The sequence below is a fragment of the Rhopalosiphum maidis genome, chromosome 2, assembly GCF_003676215.2.
Source record: "Rhopalosiphum maidis isolate BTI-1 chromosome 2, ASM367621v3, whole genome shotgun sequence".
Taxonomy (NCBI): domain Eukaryota; kingdom Metazoa; phylum Arthropoda; class Insecta; order Hemiptera; family Aphididae; genus Rhopalosiphum; species Rhopalosiphum maidis.
Window position 1 is genome coordinate 58,728,105 of NC_040878.1, and position 24,409 is coordinate 58,752,513.

At 27.5% G+C, this 24,409-nt stretch overlaps 3 protein-coding genes across 7 annotated transcripts in view; 2 read left to right on the forward strand and 1 right to left on the reverse strand.

The window, feature by feature from the left end:
* Positions 1 to 2,713, forward strand: part of LOC113551525 — a 71,344-nt gene extending 68,631 nt beyond the window's left edge. Inside the window, exon 5 of the mRNA XM_026953808.1 lies at positions 2,453 to 2,713. Within this exon, the coding sequence (XP_026809609.1) occupies positions 2,453 to 2,684 (232 nt within the window). The 3' untranslated portion in view covers positions 2,685 to 2,713. The remainder of the gene's footprint in view (positions 1 to 2,452) is intronic.
* Positions 2,714 to 2,952: 239 nt separating this feature from the next.
* Positions 2,953 to 7,029, reverse strand: LOC113551524 (GPI ethanolamine phosphate transferase 1-like). Of its 2 annotated transcripts, XM_026953805.1 has the most exons (14): positions 6,738 to 6,955; positions 6,512 to 6,632; positions 6,165 to 6,264; positions 5,870 to 6,107; positions 5,675 to 5,802; positions 5,436 to 5,608; positions 5,151 to 5,378; positions 4,834 to 5,068; positions 4,566 to 4,744; positions 4,314 to 4,501; positions 4,057 to 4,253; positions 3,766 to 3,986; positions 3,508 to 3,699; positions 2,953 to 3,434 (listed from the first exon to the last, which is right to left on the reverse strand). In XM_026953805.1, the coding sequence occupies exons 1-14, from the start codon at positions 6,953 to 6,955 to the stop codon at positions 3,177 to 3,179; spliced, it is 2,676 nt and encodes an 891-aa protein (XP_026809606.1). In that variant the 3' UTR covers positions 2,953 to 3,176. The 2 variants fall into 2 exon arrangements, with proteins under 2 accessions (XP_026809606.1, XP_026809608.1); XM_026953807.1 differs by lacking the exon at positions 2,953 to 3,434 and having other exon boundaries at positions 3,563 to 3,699; positions 3,762 to 3,986; positions 6,738 to 7,029.
* Positions 7,030 to 7,472: 443 nt separating this feature from the next.
* LOC113554895 (RUN and FYVE domain-containing protein 2) lies at positions 7,473 to 24,005 on the forward strand. 4 transcript variants are annotated; one of them, XM_026958982.1, is made up of 12 exons: positions 14,977 to 15,341; positions 19,223 to 19,404; positions 19,488 to 19,776; positions 19,830 to 20,037; positions 20,103 to 20,290; positions 20,345 to 20,504; positions 20,627 to 20,737; positions 20,799 to 20,939; positions 21,470 to 21,567; positions 23,046 to 23,262; positions 23,333 to 23,557; positions 23,656 to 24,005. In XM_026958982.1, the coding sequence occupies exons 2-12, from the start codon at positions 19,227 to 19,229 to the stop codon at positions 23,800 to 23,802; spliced, it is 1,962 nt and encodes a 653-aa protein (XP_026814783.1). In that variant the 5' UTR covers positions 14,977 to 15,341; positions 19,223 to 19,226; the 3' UTR covers positions 23,803 to 24,005. The 4 variants fall into 4 exon arrangements, with proteins under 4 accessions (XP_026814784.1, XP_026814782.1, XP_026814781.1 ...); XM_026958983.1 differs by lacking the exons at positions 14,977 to 15,341; positions 19,223 to 19,404 and adding an exon at positions 7,473 to 7,802; XM_026958980.1 differs by lacking the exons at positions 19,223 to 19,404; positions 19,488 to 19,776; positions 19,830 to 20,037; ... (6 more) ...; positions 23,333 to 23,557; positions 23,656 to 24,005 and adding exons at positions 7,694 to 7,802; positions 15,587 to 19,134.
* The last annotated feature ends 404 nt before the right edge of the window (positions 24,006 to 24,409 follow it).

A 24,409-nucleotide genomic window follows, 5' to 3' on the forward strand; every position in this document is an offset into this window, starting at 1 on the left:
TACAATTACCGTGTACACGACGTCGTAATATTATTGCATCACCGAAAACAATTAAAATAAACATAACATTAGGTATAAGTATATGAAAATGCCAAACAGTGCAATGAGTGCAACAGGCACATTTTGTATCATTGTTGATACTAATATAGTTATATTATATAGGTGGAATTAATAAAATTAAAAATAAATTACAGGACAAATACAGTATGAAAACATTGAAAATAGCGCTTTTTGACAATTATAGTTAGGGTTTTAAAATGTCATGAAATTTATTTTCTTGAAATATTACATTTCAATGAAAAATAAAATATAAATTATTATATCTTAAAGTTTATAATCATGTCAACTTATAAGTGAACATTTTAAAAGTTGGTTTATTGTATGAAATAAAGAAAATATGTATAATAATAATAACCAATAAGGATCCAATTATGAATACAAGTTAAGTGTGAAGTGATAAATTCTAGGGCTCGGAAATTGTTGTATTTACGTTTTTTTTTTTTTTTAAATATTTGATTAGTGAGCTAAAAATCTTTTCCCAGACACTACGAGAAAATTATCAAAAATTTGTAGTGTATATTTTTGCATATTTACTATAATTATAGTAATCTATATGTAAACTATGAGTAAAGAAAAATCATGAAACAAGTTACAAAACCGTTTTACGGAGCAATGAACTAAAAAAAAAACTGAAAAGTATTAATTCTAAAAATTTTATTTGGGAATAATTAAAATAAATTAAATCGTTTATCTGTTTATGAACAATTTAAAATTATGAATATTATAATACGACCTTTACCGCTATAACATTTTTAGACAATCGACAACCAAGCATTTACAACCTACGCTATTCGACGTACTTCATGACTCAGCATCAATTTTGAATTCATAGTAAAAAATACTCCACTAATCCGATCAGCAATGTACAAATGAAATTTTAGCATCCCGATGCGCGATATGCCGATATCGCGACTATTATATCAGAATTCTTTTCAAACTATGAATACATTAGATGGCGCAGCGTATAAAGGTATTTATTTGTGATGGGAAGCTGTTTTAACTTCTAAGAGTATATATATTTTTGTCTAGGTATGTCATAACTGTCAATTTTAAACGACTTTAGGGATAAAACTAGTTATACCATTCAATATAGGGCCATACCGCGTTTTTTCGAAAGTCGATGATCAAAATTCTAGAACCGGAGTATTCACGGTGCATAAACCGCCTACAAGTACAATATATGTAACATAATATAACAAAGGTTATTTTTTAACAATAACGATGGGCAAACGGCCTAGGCTCTTTTATAACAATAGAAATGCGCAAACGGCCATACAAAAGTAGTTTTATAACAATAGCAAAGTGCAACGACCTCTAGAATATAACCACCTAGGCTATTCAAGCTAATAGCGCTACACTGAGATAGTGAGATGCTGTATTTCGCTATCACTTTGTCCGAGATAAATTCTGAATAGTATTTTGGACCACGAAAATAGGTTTTAGAAAATCTAAAGAATTAGAATTTTATAGATCATAGGTATTGACTACAAAAATCATTGGCTTGATGGGGTAATTAGTTTTATCTGATTTACCTCTTAAAATACGAAACAGTATTTTTTATATTTGAGGCCACCTTACTCTTGGTTTAATACATTAAAAAAAATGAAAACAGTGTTTTTGAACTATATGTATTATCTCTATTAGTCATAAAGTCCTCGACATAAATAAATCTCGTGTTGATCAAAGTAGTTTTTTTTTATTATTATTATTCTTTGAAATAAGTATAAAAAAGCGTCAAGTTCAATTTGATCATACATTTTAGCTTTGATGTTTATGTTTTAGTTCTTTTTTTCTGTGAATCCTATTATGCTATAAAATGATACTTTGAATATCTAAAAACTTGGTTGGTAGGTATTAGGTAACAATAATTTTTGTATGATTAATTTGAATAATTACAAAATGTATTTTATATGAGAATATTAAACAATTTTTTTAAAAAAATTGTCATTACAATGATTTATAGCTTTGATAATTTATTCTTATATTCTTATTCAAGTACAAATTATAATGACAAAGACATCTTCTAGGTCATATTAAAACAAACTGAGGGATTCTAAATGTTGAGTTTTTGTTACCAGACATATCTAGTATACAATTATGAACATTTTTATTTAACTATTTTGTAAATAAACAATAAGTATAAAATAAATTATCAGGAAAGAAAAGTGAGACGATGTTAAAATATTGTCTTATCTTCAGTATATTTGTCATACATATTATTTCTAAATCAGTACATCTTTAATATACATATTAATTTTTATGATCACAATTCATAAGTTACTATTATTGTGTTATTTCATTATTTTTTTAATTTTAACTTCTAATATTTTATTATTTATTTTGTTGATAAGTTATAAATTTTTGATTATTCAAATTTTTTATCTTGTTACAGTGCAAAACATGGTTTTCTAAATTGTGTATATACTACAAGTAAAATCAAGTGTGGGATGGAAGAAGCTTATTTTATAAGAAAAATCGCTGACACATTATCTGAAAACAAATTTGTGTCATCAGCGTGTCGAAATATTGAATTGGGACACTGTAACACAGCTCAACATATAGCGTACAGTGTATTCACATTAATAATTAATTTATTTATAGTTATATGGTATTATAAAATATAATGTAAAAATATTTTGTGACAAAAATTATTCTATATTTGTAATGTAAAAATAAAATAAAACATGTTTTATGTTGATATAACTAACAAGTACAATATACAGGATACACAAGGAACGTAAGTTATCAATAAATAATTATTTTTAAGACTAGGACTTGTCTTTTCAAATATAACGTTTATATAAAAGAAATTATTTAAATTATTTAAATAAGTTCAATTAGTTAGTCTTTTATATGTATGTAGGTATACATTAGTGCCACCGACTATATTTATCTAATCATGACTACATTTTGATTGATTATTACTGATACAATTATTGATAAAATTACTTGTTGTGTATCCTTTATATTCAAGTTTATGATGAATATCAATCATAATAATGAAATGAGATCATACAATAATAGTGATTACTATATAATTTACATATAAGTAATCAAATTGGTTTTTTTTTTATAAATAATATTTTAGTAATATAATATATTCCCAATTTCATTCTTCACGTTGATTTTTTGTTAGTAGTTGGCAATAATTGTTTAGAACTATGTTCAGAGTCATTTTCTTCAGCACCGATCAATAATCCTGCCAGTCCGTACATAAGCGATAAAAATAATGCAAGTGATTGAACAATAACATAGTGAGAAATTGACATCCCAATGTCCAGCCAACTGCCAGTATTTTTTATTAGAAATAAAAAATGAAGACCCATTATGTTGGACATGGCTAACATTAAAGCAAACACATTGATTGGAGGTATCTAAAACCAAAACATTTATCTTAAACACTTAAACACTTGATCATTTATTTTTAATACAAATAAAAAACCCAACCTTTAATTTAATACTTGTGAGGTAGAATGTACAACATGTCAATAAAATAGGGGCAAGTATTTTGAATAGGACCAACCCCATAATAATAAATGGAGAGAATACTGAGACGAAACACCTTCCAATTGAAGGATCAAATGAATTAATAGATGCAATATTTCCAGTGCCAAAAAAAGATCCAAAACTAAATAACAACTACAAAAATTGTTAGATTAGTTTAAACTGTATTAATGAATACAAATATACTTAAGTCTTACTTACAAAACAGAATGCATGTCTCCATTGGGTCCAAAGGGCTTGACTAGAGTCTGTAGATTTTATCACAATTTTTCGCCAACATGCTAATGTTATTACGAGAACAAGTATGAATAATACTTCCAAGTTTAATGATAGTTGAATATAAGGAATACCAATTGATAAAAGTACTGTTGTTTTATTTGATAATAGATTTGAGGTTTTTCTGATTAAAAACATTGATAAAACTAAAAAAAAATTCAACATTACAAAAAGTAATTTTCAGAAATAATAATTTATAACATAATAGTTTATTACTTGATATTGTCCAAGAAACTACTTTGTTTACTAAAGATAACCCTTGTTTGTTTTCTATACTACTTGATACAATCACAACATTTGCAATTGCTATAGCTAACAATAATACTTGTAAAAATGTAGTAATTTTACGTACTCCGCTTTGGTTCTTGTAGTGTATTAATCCTGCCAATAGCCAAATAACTGCACCTAATACACTAGTGTATACATTTTATATTAAATATTATTCTAAGGATACATAAATTCTAAGTAATTACACGTAAATTATATTTGCATGACCATCAATAATAATTACTGCAGGGAAAGAAGCAAATAATGCAGAAGAACAAAATATTATGGCTATTTGAATAGGTAAAAATCCTTTTTCTATTGAATAGAAAGTCATCCAAAAGCACAGTATAGCTAAGGCTAAAGTTAGTATGCGGCGTTCAAAAAATGTCCACACCTATGATTAAAAATAAAAACATTGTTAATTGTAAGTTTATCTACTTTCACTACTTTTAATTTACCAGTAGTTCAATGCCAATTAAATAAAATAATATTTCAAACAATTCTGATCCTTTAACTTGTAGTATCTTTTGCATCATATGGGATAAATTAAATATCTGAAAAATTCTAGTAATACACATACACCAGAGTATTAATGGCATAAATGTGTACACATAAAATTGCATTGGAAGAGATTGAGCTGTAATAGAATTGATAATTTTAAAATTATTTAATTTATCGAAATTGGTTAGTTCAAATATATTAACACATATTGAAGAGAATATTTACCACTAATTAAAAATGAAGAACATACAGCAACTGTTAAAAATATTCCATTGATCAATAATTTATGGAATCTATTTATTTTTCGACGCTTTTTAATAGAATTGGTTTCAAGTATAAGTAAAGTAATCCAACCAAGGCTAACAAATGTTACACAAAAAAGAAGTGGTAATTTATAATATGTATTGTAGTAATTAATTCCGTGTAAACCTAAATTAATCCACTCATAGCATAGCTTTACCTATAAAAGAATTATTAATCTTTAACACAATTAATAATTAATAGTTATAATCAATTTTAATATAATTGAAAACAATTATTACACATTCATCAGTTTTTGAAAGCTCGATCAATTTTGTAATATCTTGAAGGTATTTATCCTGAATATTAATACTGAGTGGTTCATAAGGTGAATAAAATAGTTTAAACAATTGCTGTTCAATGTTTACACGTGCTGTTGAAAAAGCAGCATTTATTTGTAGCGCATTAGCCAGAAGATATTTGGCTCGAGCTTTAGCATCAGTGTTAAATAAATTTAGAGGCAAAATACCCTAAAAAAATTATGATTATGACAAAAATAATATTTACATATTCAAATGAATACATACTACTGAATGTACAGGTATAGGTACACCGATTAAAGTAGCCATAAGTGGTGCAACATCAGCCTGATTAATATTCACTTGCAAAGAAATTGAATTATTTTTGGCATATGATAATCCAGCACCCCAGGTAACTATAGGTACTTCAGTCTCGCTAGCTGAACCATCTCCATGTGAACCTATGAATACAATTTAAGTTTTAAGATTAAATAGTTCTAAGACATAATGGTGTTCAAAATTCTTACCCCAATCTGTCATACCGTGGTCAGATGTAAAAATATATGCTGTACGATTATCGTTATAGTAAGATTCTAGTAACTGTTCTATTTCTTTAACAACTTTTTCAATATAAATTAAATTTTCTAAATATTCTCTAAACATAACATAATTTTTAATCTTAAAGGAATATAAGCAAAAAAAAAAAAATCTTATGAATTTACTTTGAATTTGGTTTGTCGATATGTCCGGAAACGTCTGTACCCAAAAGATGTAAAAATAACACTAATTTTTTTTTCATCAATTTGCTTTGAATTATTTTATCACTTTTTGACTCATCAAAGAACCATTTAACTTTATTAAATACCCATTCTGACAAAACTATACTAGATCCATTCTTGCCACTAAAATCTTGTAGTTCAGGATCATAGGTATAAGTATGTACGTTGCCCGCAATAGCTCCTAAAAGAAATCATAAAAATAATAAGTTATTAACAATGATTATATAATTATGATTACCTTTCTTGAACATTGAAACAATATCAGGACTACCCCAAGAAATGGTTGTATCACTTTTATTAAATACTGAATCAAATTCAACAACATTGTCTTTCCATCCCTAAAAATATACATATTAACATGAAATATTTAATTGTTAGTATCTTATTATTATAGAGTACAGACATAAAAAAAAACCTAAATAAATATGACATTTATTAAATAACAATCACCAATTATTTTTATCTTTTTTATTATATATATTATATACATCATTTTTAGAAAAATTATCAATACAAATGATGTAATTGTGAATATTGTAATAAATATAAGAACTCTTAAAAACATATTAAACAATCTCATAATACTTTGAAAATAGCTGATGGATCTTCATAAAATCCGGCTATAAGAGCAATATGACCAGGACGTGACTCAGTTGGCACTCGAGTATGGCATATACCGTACGTTGCACTGGTTTTCAATAAATTCCTGAAAAGTATAATATAATAATAATATCAAAGAAATTAAAACAATGTATTCAATTTTTTAATAATATTAATATATTATTTGTAAGTATATATTTGTTTTTGGTACTTGAAATATTGGCTATTTCCATTGGCATAGTTGTAAAATGTGTCCGCACGTAATCCATCTCCCACAAATAGTACTAGTCGATCAGCCGGTGGTTCATAATCCACATGCTGGTCTGGTATACCACTGATAATTGGAGATTTGAAATAAATATCAAAAATTGAGAGTAGTAATATCAACTGAGCAAATAGTCCAAGTATTGAAATTTTCAAATCAACCATAATTATTATTTTCTTTTTGAGATATTAAATACTATAAACGTATACTATGCGTATAAAATATATTAAACATTTAATTTAAACTGTATATTTATCAGAATATATTAAATTAAAATCCATGATAAAATAATTTAATAATAACAATAATTAATTGTATACTGTTAAAATCAATATTACACAATATTACAAGAAATTGTCAGTTCAACATTTTAAATAAATATTTTGAATAATGATAAGAGAATAAGTGATAATATTTTTAATTTTCACACTCAGCCCGAGTATTATTCTATGGGTACCACAGAAAGATATGTTTATATGTTTATATATCTGTAGCACCACCCTTAATTCACAAGTGTTACCCAAAATCACAGAACGATCATGCCAAAATATCACTGCTTAATATTCTATGAGAACCATGGTTGATTATGTATACTATCTACAACCACTGCGATGAAAAAAATAATCTTATCAATAATCTAAAAAATATTGTTATCACTTATAAGTTAGATGTTTGAATGAAATTTATTAATTATTAGAAGTTTCTAATTTGATTCTTTGGTAGTGACGACGAAAAAAATTAAAACTTACTACGGTGTTAAACTAGCATTGTGTTTCGCCTCTTCAGTTTTCGGTGAAATTATTAATTAATATAAAAAAAAAAGTAATTCGAATAACACAGTCATGAATAATCCCAGTGCCGAAGGTCTATCTGCCGTTATTGAAAGTTCGGATTCGTTTGACAGTGGCATTAAAAGTTCTTCTCGATCTCCATCGTTAACGTCCATTGATAGATGGCCTATATTTTTTTCATCTTCCAGGAAAGCTAGACCAGAACGAAAATTTCCTAAACGTAAGTTGTTTATTCAATTTTAATGTAATGTATATTATAAATTTAATCATTCTTTATCTACCATTATTTCTTTGTTCCAAAACCATTCGTCTCTCAGCAATACTCTGGTCGTACATTTAATTCTTAATTTTTCTAATTATATAATAAAGAAATTAATTTAATGAGCTAACTGGTTAAATAATTAAAAATATGAATTTAAATAGGAATTTAACCTCTACACTCCAAAAGTTCAAGTATCATAGACCTCTTAATTTAAGGATAAAAAATATTCAAAATTGTTAAGTTAAAACAATATTGGAATAATATCTAATTAATAACAAAAATTTCAAATAAATTGTCTGGTTTCTAAAATATTTTCAAAAACAAAATTATTAAAGAATTAATAACCGGCTATCTTTATAAAATATGCCTACCATTTTATTTTAATTATCTCATTATCTATAAGACATAGTAGAATGGTCCCTGCTTAGATATGTAAATCTAATACTTGTTTAATACTAACCTATATTATACCTATAGGGCTATAATTGTTAAAAATATAATAATTTGAAATCACAATACATAATACATGTCATATAAAAATTATCTGTTTTGATTTTTATAGTAAAAATAAAATACATTACATTTATAACCTAGGCAATACTTCTTTTTTTACAGACCATATTGTATAAAATACAATTATAATTATTATACCTACTTAGGTAAGTGGGGAAAATTAATGCTTCAAGTATTCAAATTTAAATGTATGTATATTTTTCAGTATTTTGAATTATTAAGTTTTACAGTCCTACTATACAATACCTATGTTAATAAACGTTCATAAAATTTAGTCCTCATAAATTTAAACATTAATACTTAATAGGTGAAAACATGACCAAGTAATATTGGCACATTTATTACACAATAAAAACTGAATAATCAGAAAAATTGTGTTGTGATTTATTATTCTGTTTGTCATAATCGAGGTTTATGAAATAATTTTAAAGAATTGCATACACATTTTTACTTATTATCATTAAATAAAACACCAATATTTAACTAATTAATATTCCCTCAACACTATATACATAGGCGCAACTAGAACTCTTATTTCTGGGTAGGCTAAATTGATATTAGTTACCCGTAGGGGTTTTGCCCCTACACCACTAGTATTGATTATTAACACTAACATAAAAAAATGGGTGCGCTAACCCCACCCAAGTTCCCCCCCTAGTAGCACCTATGACTATAAAAATCTATTGAATTTACTTTATTATAAAATGTATCAATGTTAATTGTAGGCAATCAATAGTAATTTTAGATAATAATGAAATCCTTAATAATTTATAATACCACCTATTTATTTTTTTTTTCCTAAGTCTAAGAAGTATTTATATAAAAACAAATTGATCATGTGTATCTACTATCTAATATTGTATACAATTTATTATCGTAATGTTAAATTTAAAAAAATAAAATGTAAATTATAAAATGTATCATATTTAAACATATGTTTTTCTAATACTTTCTATTCATTTTATTTTTTTAGCTTATGGTTATTATTAAGGCCCAGATTTATATGCATTTGTATATTTTTTTCAAACAGAATCATAGTCAATAGATCTAAAATACAAAGTTTTATTTTGCATATTTTGCAATTTTTCAACATGTGCAGCATATTTCTATATTTTAAGGTTTTTCAATGCATAATATATAATATTTTGATTATAAATAACATGTTTATAGTCTGTACAATTGACGAAGGAAACCTTATCTTATTTGATATTATAGTGACATATTATTTTAGTATACCTATTATAGAAATTCTGCTGGGACTAGTTATCTATAGTAATCTATTATTGAGTAAGTTTTCATGAACTATATTTTAGTCAAGTTTCTTCATGTTTGTCATTTTATCCAAATGTGCATAATTTTTTCATTAAATTTTATTGATTTATATTAAAAAAATGCCAAAAATTAGTGCAACAATGTTGAGTAGGCTTAACCAATTTGTTGCCAACTATAAAGGTATTTTTTCTACAGATTGCTCAGTTTTGTTCTGTTTAAAATGTATTAATGTTTAGTAAAGATATTAAAAATAATAAAATTAAAGATTTTTTGTTACATATTTTTTATTTTTAAGGATATATTTCTACAAAACAAGAGCATAAATGCAATATTTTTAAAGTTTTTAGAGTATATAAATCCTGGCTGTAATTTTTATTATTACATTAATAACATTTTATTTTTAAAGAACAACTTATATTTTTAACTAAATAATCTTCCACAGAATATTTGTAAGAAAATGTCAAATATAAAAGCCATAGTATTTTTAAATCTATAGCCATTTAAAATGTAAATGATATAATCTAAACATTCTTAATGCTTACTAATGGTAAACTATTTTATTAATATTTAGTACCTCAATATTTATATATCAACATTGTTAAAAAGTATTTTTGCTTCAGCTTGGATTTACAAATATAACTAGATTGATAGTTAAAAGTCAAAAATTGATTTTTGTTTTATACCAACAATCATAATCTTAAAAATCACTAAAGGCAATACGTTTAAAATATTATAAATATGTTTGAAAAAATATGTAAAATTTGGAAAAAAAATCACTCTGTATATATATACAATCTATGATACTTGATTATTGTGTTATACTGACAGCAGATACATGTTTAATCTCAAGGGATGTAGGCGTAGCTATGTGTAAAAAATTAAATATAAATAACATTTATAAAATACTTTAAACAGTGAATCTAACTATTTTATAAAATTACTTATATTCCAATGTATTTTTAATCATATTACAGATGGATTTATTCTTAATAAATTACTCGTATAGGTATCTAGCAACATGAATACATGTTAGTTAAAAAAAGAAAAAGTTATTGTATTGAGTGTGCCATTTAAATTACTATTTAATGTAATAAATTTTAGTTCAATTATAAAGTATATTGTATACAATGAAAAACTATTCTCAGCAGAGTTCTATCAACTTAAAATATTTCCTTGGATATTTTATTATAGATATATTTATTATTTATATTACTATTAGTAATACATTAGGTTGAACTATTTTTTGCAAAACAATCAGTATAAATAGTTTTAAATTAATTTAAATATTTGATAATTGAAATAGTGTGTAAAGCAGTGGTGGCTCCAAAGGGGAGCGATTGGGGCGATCGCCCCTCCCTCCTGTTCTCTCAAAAAAAAATAGTTTAAGTCCCTGATTTTAGTTTTTGACGTAATTATTCTTCAAGTATAACAAAATTAAAGTGATATATTTTTTTATTACTATTATCTACTATAAAAAATATTTTTTTTCTTCTGTACGAGACTGTGGAAAGTAACATATGTATGTACCTAAATAAATACTTTATCAAAATTAATGTATGCCCTTTAAAAATCGCCCCCCCCCCTGTTATCTTGGTCTGGATCCGCCCTGGTGTAAAGTAAATAATAGTATGCATAATGAAGAAAAGTATTATGGCCCTATGAATAATATTTTTTGAACTACAACAAAATAACTGGAATCATTATTTTTGACATACCTCGAATGTTAACAACTGTCATTTACAGAAAAGCTTCAAATATTATTAAGTATGATTCTTAAAATTTCATTATTTTTTTCTGACATGAGCTAACAATGATTGTTGCAATATCTAATGGCAGTTGGCACTGTTGAAAAATATTTTACTGTTAGCGCATTATTTGTTTTCTCTCTGGCCTTCACAAAATATAAACAATACAAATTCATAAAAAAATCACTTTCCATGTTTTTTAGTTATCTCATATCTTTGAATAAAATCAACTATAACAAAAATTATTAAGAAATATAACTTTGAAGATGACATGTACACAGTACGTCACATGTTTACCAAATATTAATGTTATAATTTTCAAGGCATGAAACAATTAATATTTGTCTCTTTTTTGACTTTTATACAATATTTATAGATATTTGAAATTTTTAACTTATTCAGTTTTTTTAAATTTATGGATATTAAAATTTGTTTTTAAATTAAAAAGCTTGGAAATTGTATACAAGGTTTCTCGTGTGTACTAAGTTGTTTATATTTGAAATACATTTTGTCCATCACGGCATCAACATTTTTATTTATAATCGTTTTCGTTAAACATTCAAATTTTTATGAAATTCATCAAATTCACTGAAATTTACAAATATTTTCTAGGTAGTTATTAATTTAATTTAGGCTAGCGGTTCCCAACCTTATAGTTGTGTGGACCGTCAATTTTTAAAAAAAAAAATCTTTGAGACCCACTAATAACTTATAGCACACTGCACACCTTTATACGTATGTACCTATTATTATATACGCCCTATACATCAGTTATTAGAAATAAAATTTAAAAAACAATTATTTATTGAGAAAAAAAACTTTATTCAACATAATCACAAGTTAAACAGTTAAAGGAAAAACAATTTAATGTGATTTTTGACATTGCTTGTTCAACACAAGAGTCAATTTCTGGAATTCTAGATTAAAGAGTTTAAAACTGGATAGTGTTAGTCATACCCGCATGTGTTTTCTCTGTCTTACTACTATTACTAATGTATATCATAGTAAATTTGCATTTAGTAGAACACATTTTGTTATGTTAGCTTTAATATTAGAATAAATTTACCTATTATCAAACTTAAAGGTAAGAATATTATTTAGAAAATTACATATGCTTTTATTGATATAATTATTTTATAGTAAGTTATATAGCTATGTAAAATATCACAACTTTAAAATGTTCATAACTCACTTTAAAATGATTATATCAATAAAAGCATGTGTATTTTTCTAGATAATATTCTTAACTTTAAATTTAATAATAGGTAAATTTACTCTAATATTAAAGCTGACATCACAAAATGTGTTTTGCTGAACGCAAATGCGAATTTGTTATTACGTATGTAGCATACATACATAACATACAGTGTATTAGTAAGACAGAGACAACGCATACGTGTATAGTGTCCTCTTAAATCACTCTCGACATTTAGTTTCTACCTATATTTATTTTTTTAAATAACTGTATAGTACATTATTGTAGTTATTATTGACTAAATAATTTGCTTACTGCCCACAAGCAGGAAATTTACTGCCGTCTCAAATTATAATATAATATTATAAATATATTTTATTTTTTATTTTTTAAGTGCACCAAATTTGCCGCTCCAATCACCTGATTATTTTGCCTGTAGGGTAACCCGACGCTTAATATAATTATATGGTCCATGGCCCAGTTCTGCGATTCCCGCAGCCCATAGGTCGGGAAACGCTGGTGTAGGCTTGAGAACTTAACACAAGATTTATAAATGTTATGTCGTTATGTGTTTTCGAGTCAGTGGCGGCGCCAGCATTTTTTTCTAGGTAGGGCCAAAAAAAAAAATTAAAAATGAGTATATTATAATGTCTTAGGTTAGGCCACTTAGGCCAGTGGTAGAGCCAAAAATTTTCAAGTAAGGCCATGGCCCTATCTTTTCCGTCTTAGCGACTGTTTCGAGTTAAAATTTGAATCAAATTTTGTAAGTGACAATTTAATGACTGGAAAATTGCAGTCGTAGGTAAATCATTTTTATTTGAATTGCCTATAAATATCAATAGAAAAAATAATAAATTTGCGAATTTACGATTTTTTTGGTTATTCAATAATCATTATTTATACTATTAATTAGTTTTTACCGATAAATCCGTTTACAATACCGTAACTAGTCGACAGTCGTTAGTGCTATCTATAGTTTTATTTTTATTTAGTGACATTTTATAATTAAATTATTGCATGTTAAACAATGTCAAAACGATATACTTTTGCTTTTTATGAGCAATGGCCAATCATAGGCGTATGCACGGGGGGTTCCGGGTGTGTCTGGGCATTCCCCGACATATAATTGGAGCCCTAAAATTTAAGTCCTATAGCATATAATACATGGACCCATATTTTAACTAATGTTACTAAAATAAAAGTAATATTTTTTTCTAAAATATGTCGTTAAAAAAAATTATGTTTCGGGATAAAAAAAAAATAATACAACGTAAAATATTTTAAATTTGCGTATTAAAACTTATAATAAGTATAACAGCTAGATGTTATTGACTACAAAAGTAAAAATAATAAATAAATATTGCAATTATCTTGAAAATAGATTCTAGATCCAACTATCTAATGAAATATTGTATTACTTGGTACTAGTAATACCACTGATTAATTTGTGATATAATGTACCTAAGTAATATTTACTCGTGCATTATAATTTATTAAAATATGTACATGTCTTGTTAAAATAAGACCCGAAAAAATGTAGGCACCCCCTGAAATTCAGGTCTGCGCATGCCTATGTGGCCAATGAGCATGATATTTTATTTTTGAAGATCTGAAATTTAAAAATCTGATACCTGATTTTATGAAATATTATTGTATTATTCTTGTATTATTAGATTTATTATATCAATTTTAGATATAAATCATTAGGAATATGGAACTAAACAATTTTTAAATTTCAATTCGTCTCCCCGTACCCCGGTGACTCGTAAAATCAGCACTTGCTGAACCACCCGAACCCTACTGGGCCTACTGCATGTAGGTAATTTATATATCCTATACATAGTACTTTAATATTTATAAATTTAATTTATAATTGTAAGTTGATAAAGTGACAAGTGAAAGAATGCGCGTTCTGTTAACGAATAGTGCGATTCAAATTTAAAATAAACATCATGTTGCTACGCTGAGTTCAAGTGCGCCACACACACACGCGCGCGAACCAAAGCGACACATCAGTGCAAGTACAATACACAAAATACAATTTCACAACCATAGAATAAAAAATCGCCAATTCAATATTTCAGTCAGTTCCTCAGCTGTCTGCGTATTTTGTTTGCCGCCGCCGCCGCCACTGTCCAGGAGAGCTAAGCGAAATCGTAAAAGATCGATTGTGTTTTTTATTTTTTCTGATCGATTGTTCTACTTTACAATCTTATAATACATAATTGCCGATGTTAAAATTTAGCGTTGTTAATGTCGATAGTTATCGTTTACGATTTTATGAATATTGAATTAAACAAGTGTGATATTGTGTTATTGTTATAGTTGTACTATAACATTATAAATTACCCGCGGTTTTTAGCTTAACAACATTTTTTAGAATTTTTCTTTTTTCTGCAATCGCCAGATATTTTGCTCGTAGTCCACAGTTTCACACTCGTAACTGGTACGAAAACTGATTTTATCGAGAAAGTGAGGGCACACGGAATCGATTTCGCTCATAACAACAACAACCACAAGACACTATCGTCACTATCTACAAATGTCCATACTATCGTGTATTCGTATGTTCGCCGCGGAATGTATTTAGCGCGAGCATCGAACACTATAAGGCTGACAAGCAGGCAGCCCCCCAGCGGCCGAGCAAGAAATCAATACTTTCCACCAACACCTAGTGGACGGTGTCGTGTACGTTTCGAGAGGCGTTCTCGTCGTACACGGTATACCTCGTACACCGTCTTAATAAAACCAATTCTCAAGTGAAATCTTGTCGTAAGTTCGTCAAGTCAATATTTCGATAAATGTGAACCAGCTATTGTGGTGGCTTTATAATATTGTTTTTTTTTTATTTCCGTTTTTTATGCTTGTCCATAATAGTTGTATAGTGATCAATAATCCGTGACACCGCTTTATTATTTTCCATATTGTTATATGACCACCATAATAATATTGCATTGTATCATCGCTTGTTCTTTTTGTTTTTGTTTTTTTTATATATATATTTTTTTTGTTTTTAGTCCGAAATCGAGGTATCTACTTACCACCCATGTATGTTTGAGTAAACCATTTAAGTCGGGGGAGGAGGCACTGAACAATGTCCGCCAAACAGACTCCATCAATCATCGGCAAAATTTACAGAGCCTACGAAAAGCCGTCCAACAGTCATTGCGTTGTTTTAGAAAATCGTATGCAAGCTGAAGTGTTGTTGTTTGAAAACAACACTTTGTGCACGGCCACAGTCAGTGAGTTTGACACATTTAAACGACAGTGTGTGAAAATTGTAGACGCCTATGGATGTCTTGGCGTATTGAATGTAAACATTGACAATAAAGTAGCATTATTCCTGGTGTTGGTAACTGGCTGCCAATCAGTTGGCAAGATATCTGATGCGGAAATATTCAAAATCACGCAAACCACGTTTGTTTCACTGCGTAAACAACAAAGCGATGACTATGCATCTGAAGTACGGAAGCTCTTAAACAGCGGTAGTTTTTATTTTTCAAGGTACATGTCACAAGATGTTCGTTTTGATTTGACCCTGTGCGCCCAGAGACAATGGAATAACTGTGTTCCTGATAATCGTTTCTTTTGGAATCGCAATTTACATGTATATTTTATTCATTTTGGAATTAATACCTCTCAATGGTTAATGAAAATTGTTTGTGGCAGTATTGAGATAAAAACTGTCTATGCAAGACATAAACAAGCCAGAATTGCTATAATATCAAGATTGAGTTGTAGAAGAGCTGGAACCAGATTTAATGTCCGTGGTTGTAATGATGATGGTTATGTTGCGAATTTTGTTGAAACTGAACAAGTAATCTACTTGGATGATGAGGTTACTTCATTTGTGCAAATAAGAGGTAGTGTACCACTATTTTGGGAACAACCAGGAATGAATGTTGGAGCACATAAAGTAAAATTGTCAAGAAGCATAGAATCTTCAGCAGACGTTTATGATAAACATGTCAAGTCACTAACAGATTGTTATGGTAACATAATTTTTATTAATTTATTAGGTGGAGCAAATTCAAACAGTAAAGAAAATGAATCTGCCTTGAGCTATGCATTTGAGCAAAAACATTCCACTTCAGCATTTTCTTTCATACCATTTGTTGCATTTGATTATCATCAAGAGTTTAAAAGTAATGGGGATAAAAGTCTACAAAAATTGAAAAACTCAGTTAATCCATATTTAGATTCATTTGGTTTGTTTTATGCAAAAGGTAACTCGGTTGTAAAACATCAAACGGGTACTATGAGAATAAACTGTACCGATTGTCTTGATCGTACAAACTGTATTCAAAAATTTTTTGCTTTGGAAGTATTGGCCAAACAACTAGAATTTCTTTGTCAAAATGAAACTGATCAAATAATATCAAGATTTGAAGAAGTATTTCAACAGCTTTGGGTGAACAATGGCAATGAGATAAGTAGAATATATGCTGGTACTGGTGCAATTCAAGGTGGATCAAAATTATTGGATGGAGCTAGATCTGCAGCTAGAACTATTCAAAATAATCTGTTAGATTCTAGTAAACAAGAAGGATTTGATATATTATTATCGGGTAATGCCTTTAACAATGAGTTGTTAGCAAAAGCTAAAGCATTACTTCCGTATAATACTTGGCAATGCCATCCAGATTTGGCAGAAGAAATGTGTAAAAAATATAAATCCTATACTTACAAGAGTAATTTAAGAATTTCTATTGCTACTTACAATGTAAATGGAGGTAAACATTTTTTAAATTTTGATTCTAATAACTTGGAATCATTATCCAAATGGCTCTTAGATCCCTATAAAGTATCTTTATTTGATCCATCAAAAAAGTTCTTCCTAAATGATAACAATAATCTTCCTGATATTTATGCAATTGGATTTGAAGAAATTGTTGACTTAAATGCTAGTAATATTATGGCTGCTAGTTCAAACAATGCAGACTCTTGGAGTAAAAGCCTTAAAAATATTTTATCTTCTAAAAGGGATTTTGTCCTACTTACTAGTACACAACTAGTTGGTGTTTGTTTGTTTATATTTGTTAAACCAGAACTATTACCTTATATTAAAGATGTAACTACAGACTTTGTTAAGACAGGAATGGGAGGTACAACTGGTAATAAAGGAGCTGTAATGGTGAGATTCACTTTAGATGCTACAAATCTTTGTTTTATATGCTCCCACTTTGCTGCTGGACAATCACAAGTTGCTGATCGTAATGCAGATTTTAATGAAATAGCAAGAAAATTGAAAATTCCAATTCAATCAAATGATTATGTATATTGGTGTGGAGATTTTAATTATCGAGTGGATATGGATCGCTTAGATTTGATAAATCATGTACTAGATGGCGACTTGGAAGAAGTTTTGAAATATGATCAACTTTTAGCACAATGCAGAGATAAAAAAGTTTTTGAAAATTTCTTTGAAGCTCCTATTACATTTCCTCCAACTTACAAATATGACATACTATCAGATGAATATGACTCTAGTGATAAATGTCGTACACCAGCTTGGACTGATCGTGTACTTTGGTATTGTAATGAGAATAATGATTGGCCAAATGGTAAGCAAGTATTCTATGGACGAGCTGAAATCAAAGAGAGTGATCATAGGCCTGTAACGGCTTCTTATGAAATTGAAATACTGTGTGTTGATCAAACCCAAAGGGAAAGAGAATTGAATATATTATGGAATGAATATGGACCAATTGATGGTGTTATTTTAGTACATATTGAAAACACTGACTTTCCTTTAGATGATGAATCATTTAAAAATATCATGCTTCAAGGTCTTGGTTCTTTTGGTAAAATTTTAAATGCAAGATATTTCATAGATCGTGCTGAAATCACTTATGAAAATGGTCGTTTTGCAGCTAATGCTTTAAAAATAAAACAAATATCAATCTACAACTATACCTTAATTTTAACTGCTAAAAATAATAATTGGGCATTTGCTATAAAAAATGAGATTGAAACTATCACAAACAATGTTGTGCCCTTATGGACAGACAAGTTAAGATCTGCTCCAATGAGACCTCCATTACCTGCAAGATCCGATCAAAGTCCAAACTCAGATGGAATGCCGAACTATCCACCACCTTCAAATGTTCCTTTACCACCACTACCACCAAGACAACGAATGCCTCCTCCACTCCCCCCTAGAAATGCGTGATGTCACTGCGTTAACTTAAGCATAATATTATCAGTCCAATATTATAATTATTAAATAACTTACCTATTGTATTCATTATGTTAAATTACATTTTAACTTTATGCAAAATTGTACTTTAGATCATAGGTTATTGTTATTTATGTTAATTATTATCTTCTCTAATGTTACTTTATTAACTATTATTTATTAGATATTTATTATAAAATTGAATGTGTTATTTAATGTTTACATTGGACAAATAAATATTACATAACAATGTTATTTACAATGCATACTTCTTACATTTTGATTTTGTTATTTAATTTGTTGTTGTGTTATTTTGCATTAGGATTATAGTTCCTAAAATTGTGTTTGCATGTTATTTTATTAATATAGTATAATTATTTTATTAAATTTGATTTTGATTTTAAACACAATGCTGGTACACACGAACCTTACTTATCTTTTATCTAAGATTCGTTTTATTTTATTTAAATATAAGAACAATGATGTTAAATAAATGGATGCAAAACTTGGACCCAAGCTCTCAAGATTTGTACTTATGTAATTTCCGAGTGTCAGTTGAGGGCGAATGGTTATGTTTACGTGAAATAACTGATGATCCATTATCTGATATTTTTCCATCACAATGTCTTACTTCTCCAGACTTACCATTCTTATTAGGTATATAATTACTTAAAAATCATGATAATTTTTTTAAGTACCATTTTATGCTAGAATAATACAATTATAATTGTTGAATTTAGATCGTGACCCTGTATTGATCGAGAGACGTAACCTGGTAAACATATCCAAGCTGATTGTTAAAGAACTAATTGAAAATTCACTGAAAAATGGACGTATGCTTGATTCAGATCATGCACCTTTACAACATTTTTTTATTGTCTTGGAACATGTCCTAAGACATGGGTTACGCCCTAAGAAAGGGCTTTTGGGCCCCAAAAAAGAATTATGGGATATATTGCAAACTGTTGAAAAGTTAACACCGGATGCACAAGAATTAACAAATAGTATTCGAGATTTACCTACTGTCAAGTAAATGCAAATTATATTAACATAAGAACTTTTTTAAATTACTATTTTTTCAGAACTCCAATGGGTAGAGCAAGAGCTTGGTTAAGAGTGGCCTTAATGCAAAAAAAATTGGCTGATTATTTAAAAATTTTAGTGGACTATCGTGATGAAGAATTAGTAGATTATTTTGAGCCTGATGCTTTAATGATGAGTGACGAAGCTATTGTTATCGTTGGCCTTATGGTCGGCCTTAATGTTATTGACTGTAATTTGTGTATTAAGGCAAGATATTAATATATTAAGTGGATTATTGTCATTTTGTTTACAATTGTATAATATTTTACTAGGAAGAAGATTTGGATTCACAACAAGGTGTAATTGATTTCTCATTATATCTGCGCTCAAGCCACCATCCTAATCATCATATACAAGGCACTGTCAGTTGTCCTGATAGTCCATTAGGTCTCGAGTCAGAAAATATGAATGTAGTGCTTGATCAAAAAAATTATATAGAAGAACTTAATTGCCACCTTAAGTATGTTTTATGTACAATTTAATTTTTTACGATAACCATTTTAATGGTTTTTAGGGCAACTGTGGCAAATTTAGAGTCGAAAGTAGAAACACTTACAACATCAAATACTTTAATTAAAGAAGAACTTGATATGGCCAATAACAGTTATGCAACATTGAAAGAAGAAAACCAATTAATTAAAAATCAATTGACTAAGCAAAATGATTCTAAAAATGTAGATATATAATTTTAAACTTTAAATAATAAGAATAAGATAAAATTAATTTATCTGATCTAGTATTTCTGAAAAAATACTCTATTGTAATTATGATAGCACCTATATTATAAATATTACAGGCTGAACCTTTAATTATTGATATTCCTACTGGAGACATGGATACACTTAAGCAATTTGCAGAAAATGAAAAGAAACAAAGAATTGAAGCTGAAAAAGAACTTCATTTACAAGTATATATTGTTGTTTATGAAATGATCAAAAATTGAGAAGCCTATTGTTTTATGTTAATAGATGAGCCTTAAAGCTGAAATGGAGGTTGCCATGAAACTTTTAGAAAAAGAAAGTCGAGAAAAACAGGAAAATATTGTTTCATTAAGAAAACAATTAGATGACATCAAAATGATTAACTTGGAAATGTATAAAAAATTACAGGTGAGACCCATAACTTTATAGTAATTTGTATTGTTAACTTTTTTTATTAAATATTGGTGTTTAATTATGGTTGATGATTGGTTATTTAAAATGTTATAAAATGTGATCTACAATATTGGGTCGGGAAATGATCAGGAATGTGAAGAAGACTTGACCAAAAAAGCTGAAATGGTGAGCCGGTTACAAAAAAAAACTGAACAGATCGGTTGCTTGCTGAGCAATTTACAGTTCCACGATGCACAACAATTAAGATTGAGAAACAATGCTGGCATGAGAAATTCTAATTCAGACACTAGGTTGGCTTCTCGACCAGACAGATCACTTCACCGACAATCATATACTCCAATTCTGAAAGAAAATGCGCCAAGTCCTGAGCCATTAACTGATCCCGAACAATCAAATAATGTTTAAATTTGATAAAAATATATTCTTATAGTTAAAATGCCAAATTTAGAGTAAATAATAAAAATTAGGTTAATTTTCTTCATATTTCTTTATCTTGATAAATTAGTTTCAAGGTTTAATTGCAGGAGAGTGAGAGTTCGCTTAAGCACAAGTCAGAGTTTGTTTCTAAATTGGAATCAAAAAATGTAACATTAACAGAGGCTTTGAAAAAAACTGAAGAGGTGTATGTATTTATTTATTTATTCATATTCTTTTATATTTGGAAATTCGATGCATCTAAATGCAATATCTATTGGTTTAAATTGTTTTACATAATATTTTTATGGCATTTTGATTATAAAATTTATGCAAAAAGTATACTATTCAAAATGTCTAATAATTATATTTTGTAATAAAATTGTATTTGGGTGCATACATTTGTTTATGTAGGATTTGATAAATAAAAAAATGATGCGAGCCACAGACTGTTAGTGATAGTATCTGAGATTAACAATTCTATACTATTTATCTTTTACATTATCAACATTTATATTTATAATTATTTTGTTTTAGTGTATAATTGTCATTTAATTAATTATGAAATATAAACATTTAAACATTATTCTATATACTCTTATATTCCTATACAATGACTAATGTAAACCAAACTTTGTATTAGTATTGTAAGTTTTTGTTTTTCTTTATATCATTATTATTATTTTATGATATTTAAATAAAATATAGTATAAAGTGACTTATATTTAATAAACTACTTATTTATTACGTATGAAATGTTCAATAACATCCTAAAAATATTGTCCTAAAAAAAAAACAAAAACAATTTTTATTTTTATTATTTTATTAAATGTTTTTTTTTTGTAGTTTTATATTTTTTGCTTTTTAATTTTTTTTTTTTATTAACAGAATATGTTTTTGGAAAGTATTTTCTGTCAAAATTGATATTAAAAACTGTAACAAAAAATGGTTGTTGTAAAGTTTATAATATTACCATCGATATAATTCACTATTACCTTCTAAAAATGTTTTTTCTAAATAAATCATTTTTGAAATTAGGTCCTATATTCATTCCCTGTTATAAAATCTGGTAACGATACAAAATTTTAAAACCATCCCATTGCCAATTTTTCTCATGCTTTAATTAGTAAAATTTGATTAGTTTAAGTGATATTCATTTTTGAAATGGTTAGGTTAGGAACATTGATTGAACTAGTTTCTGTGACTATTACTGATTTGATTTAGCATTGCTGTTGGAGAGCAAAGGTAATATTTCTTTCCTACCACGTTTATTAAACAAATAACTTTATCTTTGCTATTGGCTCAAGTTAATTTCCTTTTTCTATATTGTCTTATTTGGCTTTCATTATAAAATCAAATTAAATTTACCATTTGACTGATGTGCAACTAATTATGTTATAATGTTAACCATTTAGTTTGATTAACTATAAAATTGTCCTATTGACATGGGCCTGTTGTTGTTACAAATAATAAATTTGTCAGTTTTACTAAAATACCTCTCAAAAACATATTTTGACATTTTGTATATAACAATATGAGGTTAAAATGACAGAATGATAGGTTTTTTTTTATAATTTTCACTTTTTTTATTCACATTTAAAATAATGCTCGCAACGTTTTTTTATTTATCTATTTTTATTTGCATATAATGTATTTCCTTACCATTTATTTCCTCATTAATCGTAGATATAAAAAAAATGAAGAGGAGAAGAAAAAAATATCTGATTCAGTACTTAAATACCATGATCAAATTGCTGGACAGACAACAACTATCATAAAATTAAAAGAAGATTTGGTTAGAGAACAACAATCTAAGTCTGCTCTTGAAGAACAATTATCCAAGGCAGGAAATCAAGCAACTCGTCTTGACGAAGAAATTGTTCAACTTAAAGCAATGTCGAATGTAAATTATTGTCTTGATTTTTTAATCGTCTACAATTTTGTTTAATTCAAATTAATTTTTAAATACTTAGGAATATGTTAATTTACAAGAGGAACATCATAGATTGACAGAGAAGTATCGAGGCCAAGAACGAGCACTTGAAGAATTGGCCAATCAGTTGAAAAAGGAGATATTAAAGTCTAATGAACTGGAAGAAGCCGCTAACAGTACATTAGCACAAGCTCACTGGGAACGCGACAATGAAGTGGCCAATTGCAAAAAATGTGAAAAAGAATTTAGTTTAACAAGAAGAAAAGTAAGACAATACTTATTGGGGATTAACATTTAATTTTTTTCTGTAAATTTTTATAGTTATTTTAATTTATATGTATGATTTTTATGTTTAAAAAATAGCATCACTGTAGAAACTGTGGTGGAATATTTTGCGCATTGTGTTCAGACAACACAATGATGTTGCCATCATCTGCTAAACCTGTTCGTGTTTGTGATGACTGCAACTTATTGCTTGTTGAAAGATACTCTGTTGTACCAAACAATTGACGTAAGTATTAATGAAAGTTAAAAATATTTCATACACAAAATTGAACTTCATAGGTATTTTTATTTTATTAAATAACAACTTATGCCATTAAAATGTGTAATCTATATTTATGTTAAGTTTATATTTTTTATTGTCATCACTCATTACTTATAAGTTATAATGTTTATCTACTAGGAGGTACCTGTGATTTATTCAATATACTTTTAATCAAATTATTACTATACTATATGATGTGTATACATATACAATATTCATATGTTTATATCTTATAATAATATTTTTTTTTTTCATTATATAACAGAAATTATATTTTTATAGTTTATATAAGTATATTGAAAAATGATTATTTTTGCTGCTTGGTGTACTGGTCATAAATTGTTGATTTTATGTACACATTTAAGTATAGAATATTATATTGACTTTGCTTAGAAAAAACATATTTTTGATACAGTACATTTTTATGAAACCAATATTAACTAAATAGACTGTTAGATATATAATATTATATGTTGTATTTTAAATAATTTTTAAAACACAATGAGCTATATTCTAATTCAAAACAACTAATTAGTGAGTTTTATTTCACAAAATAATATTTTGTTTAAA

Excerpts from the sequence above, each read along its gene's own strand:
- LOC113551524 (XM_026953805.1), bottom strand. The coding sequence starts at position 6,955 with ATGGTTGATTTGAAAATTTCAATACTTGGACTATTTGCTCAGTTGATA. Across the intron at positions 6,633-6,737 it reads GGAAATAGCCAATATTTCAA|GAATTTATTGAAAACCAGTG; the intron begins GTACCAAAAACA and ends TATACTTTTCAG. Across the intron at positions 3,435-3,507 it reads TCACAAGTATTAAATTAAAG|ATACCTCCAATCAATGTGTT; the intron begins GTTGGGTTTTTT and ends TTTTGGTTTTAG.
- LOC113554895 (XM_026958981.1), top strand. The coding sequence starts at position 15,664 with ATGTCCGCCAAACAGACTCCATCAATCATCGGCAAAATTTACAGAGCC.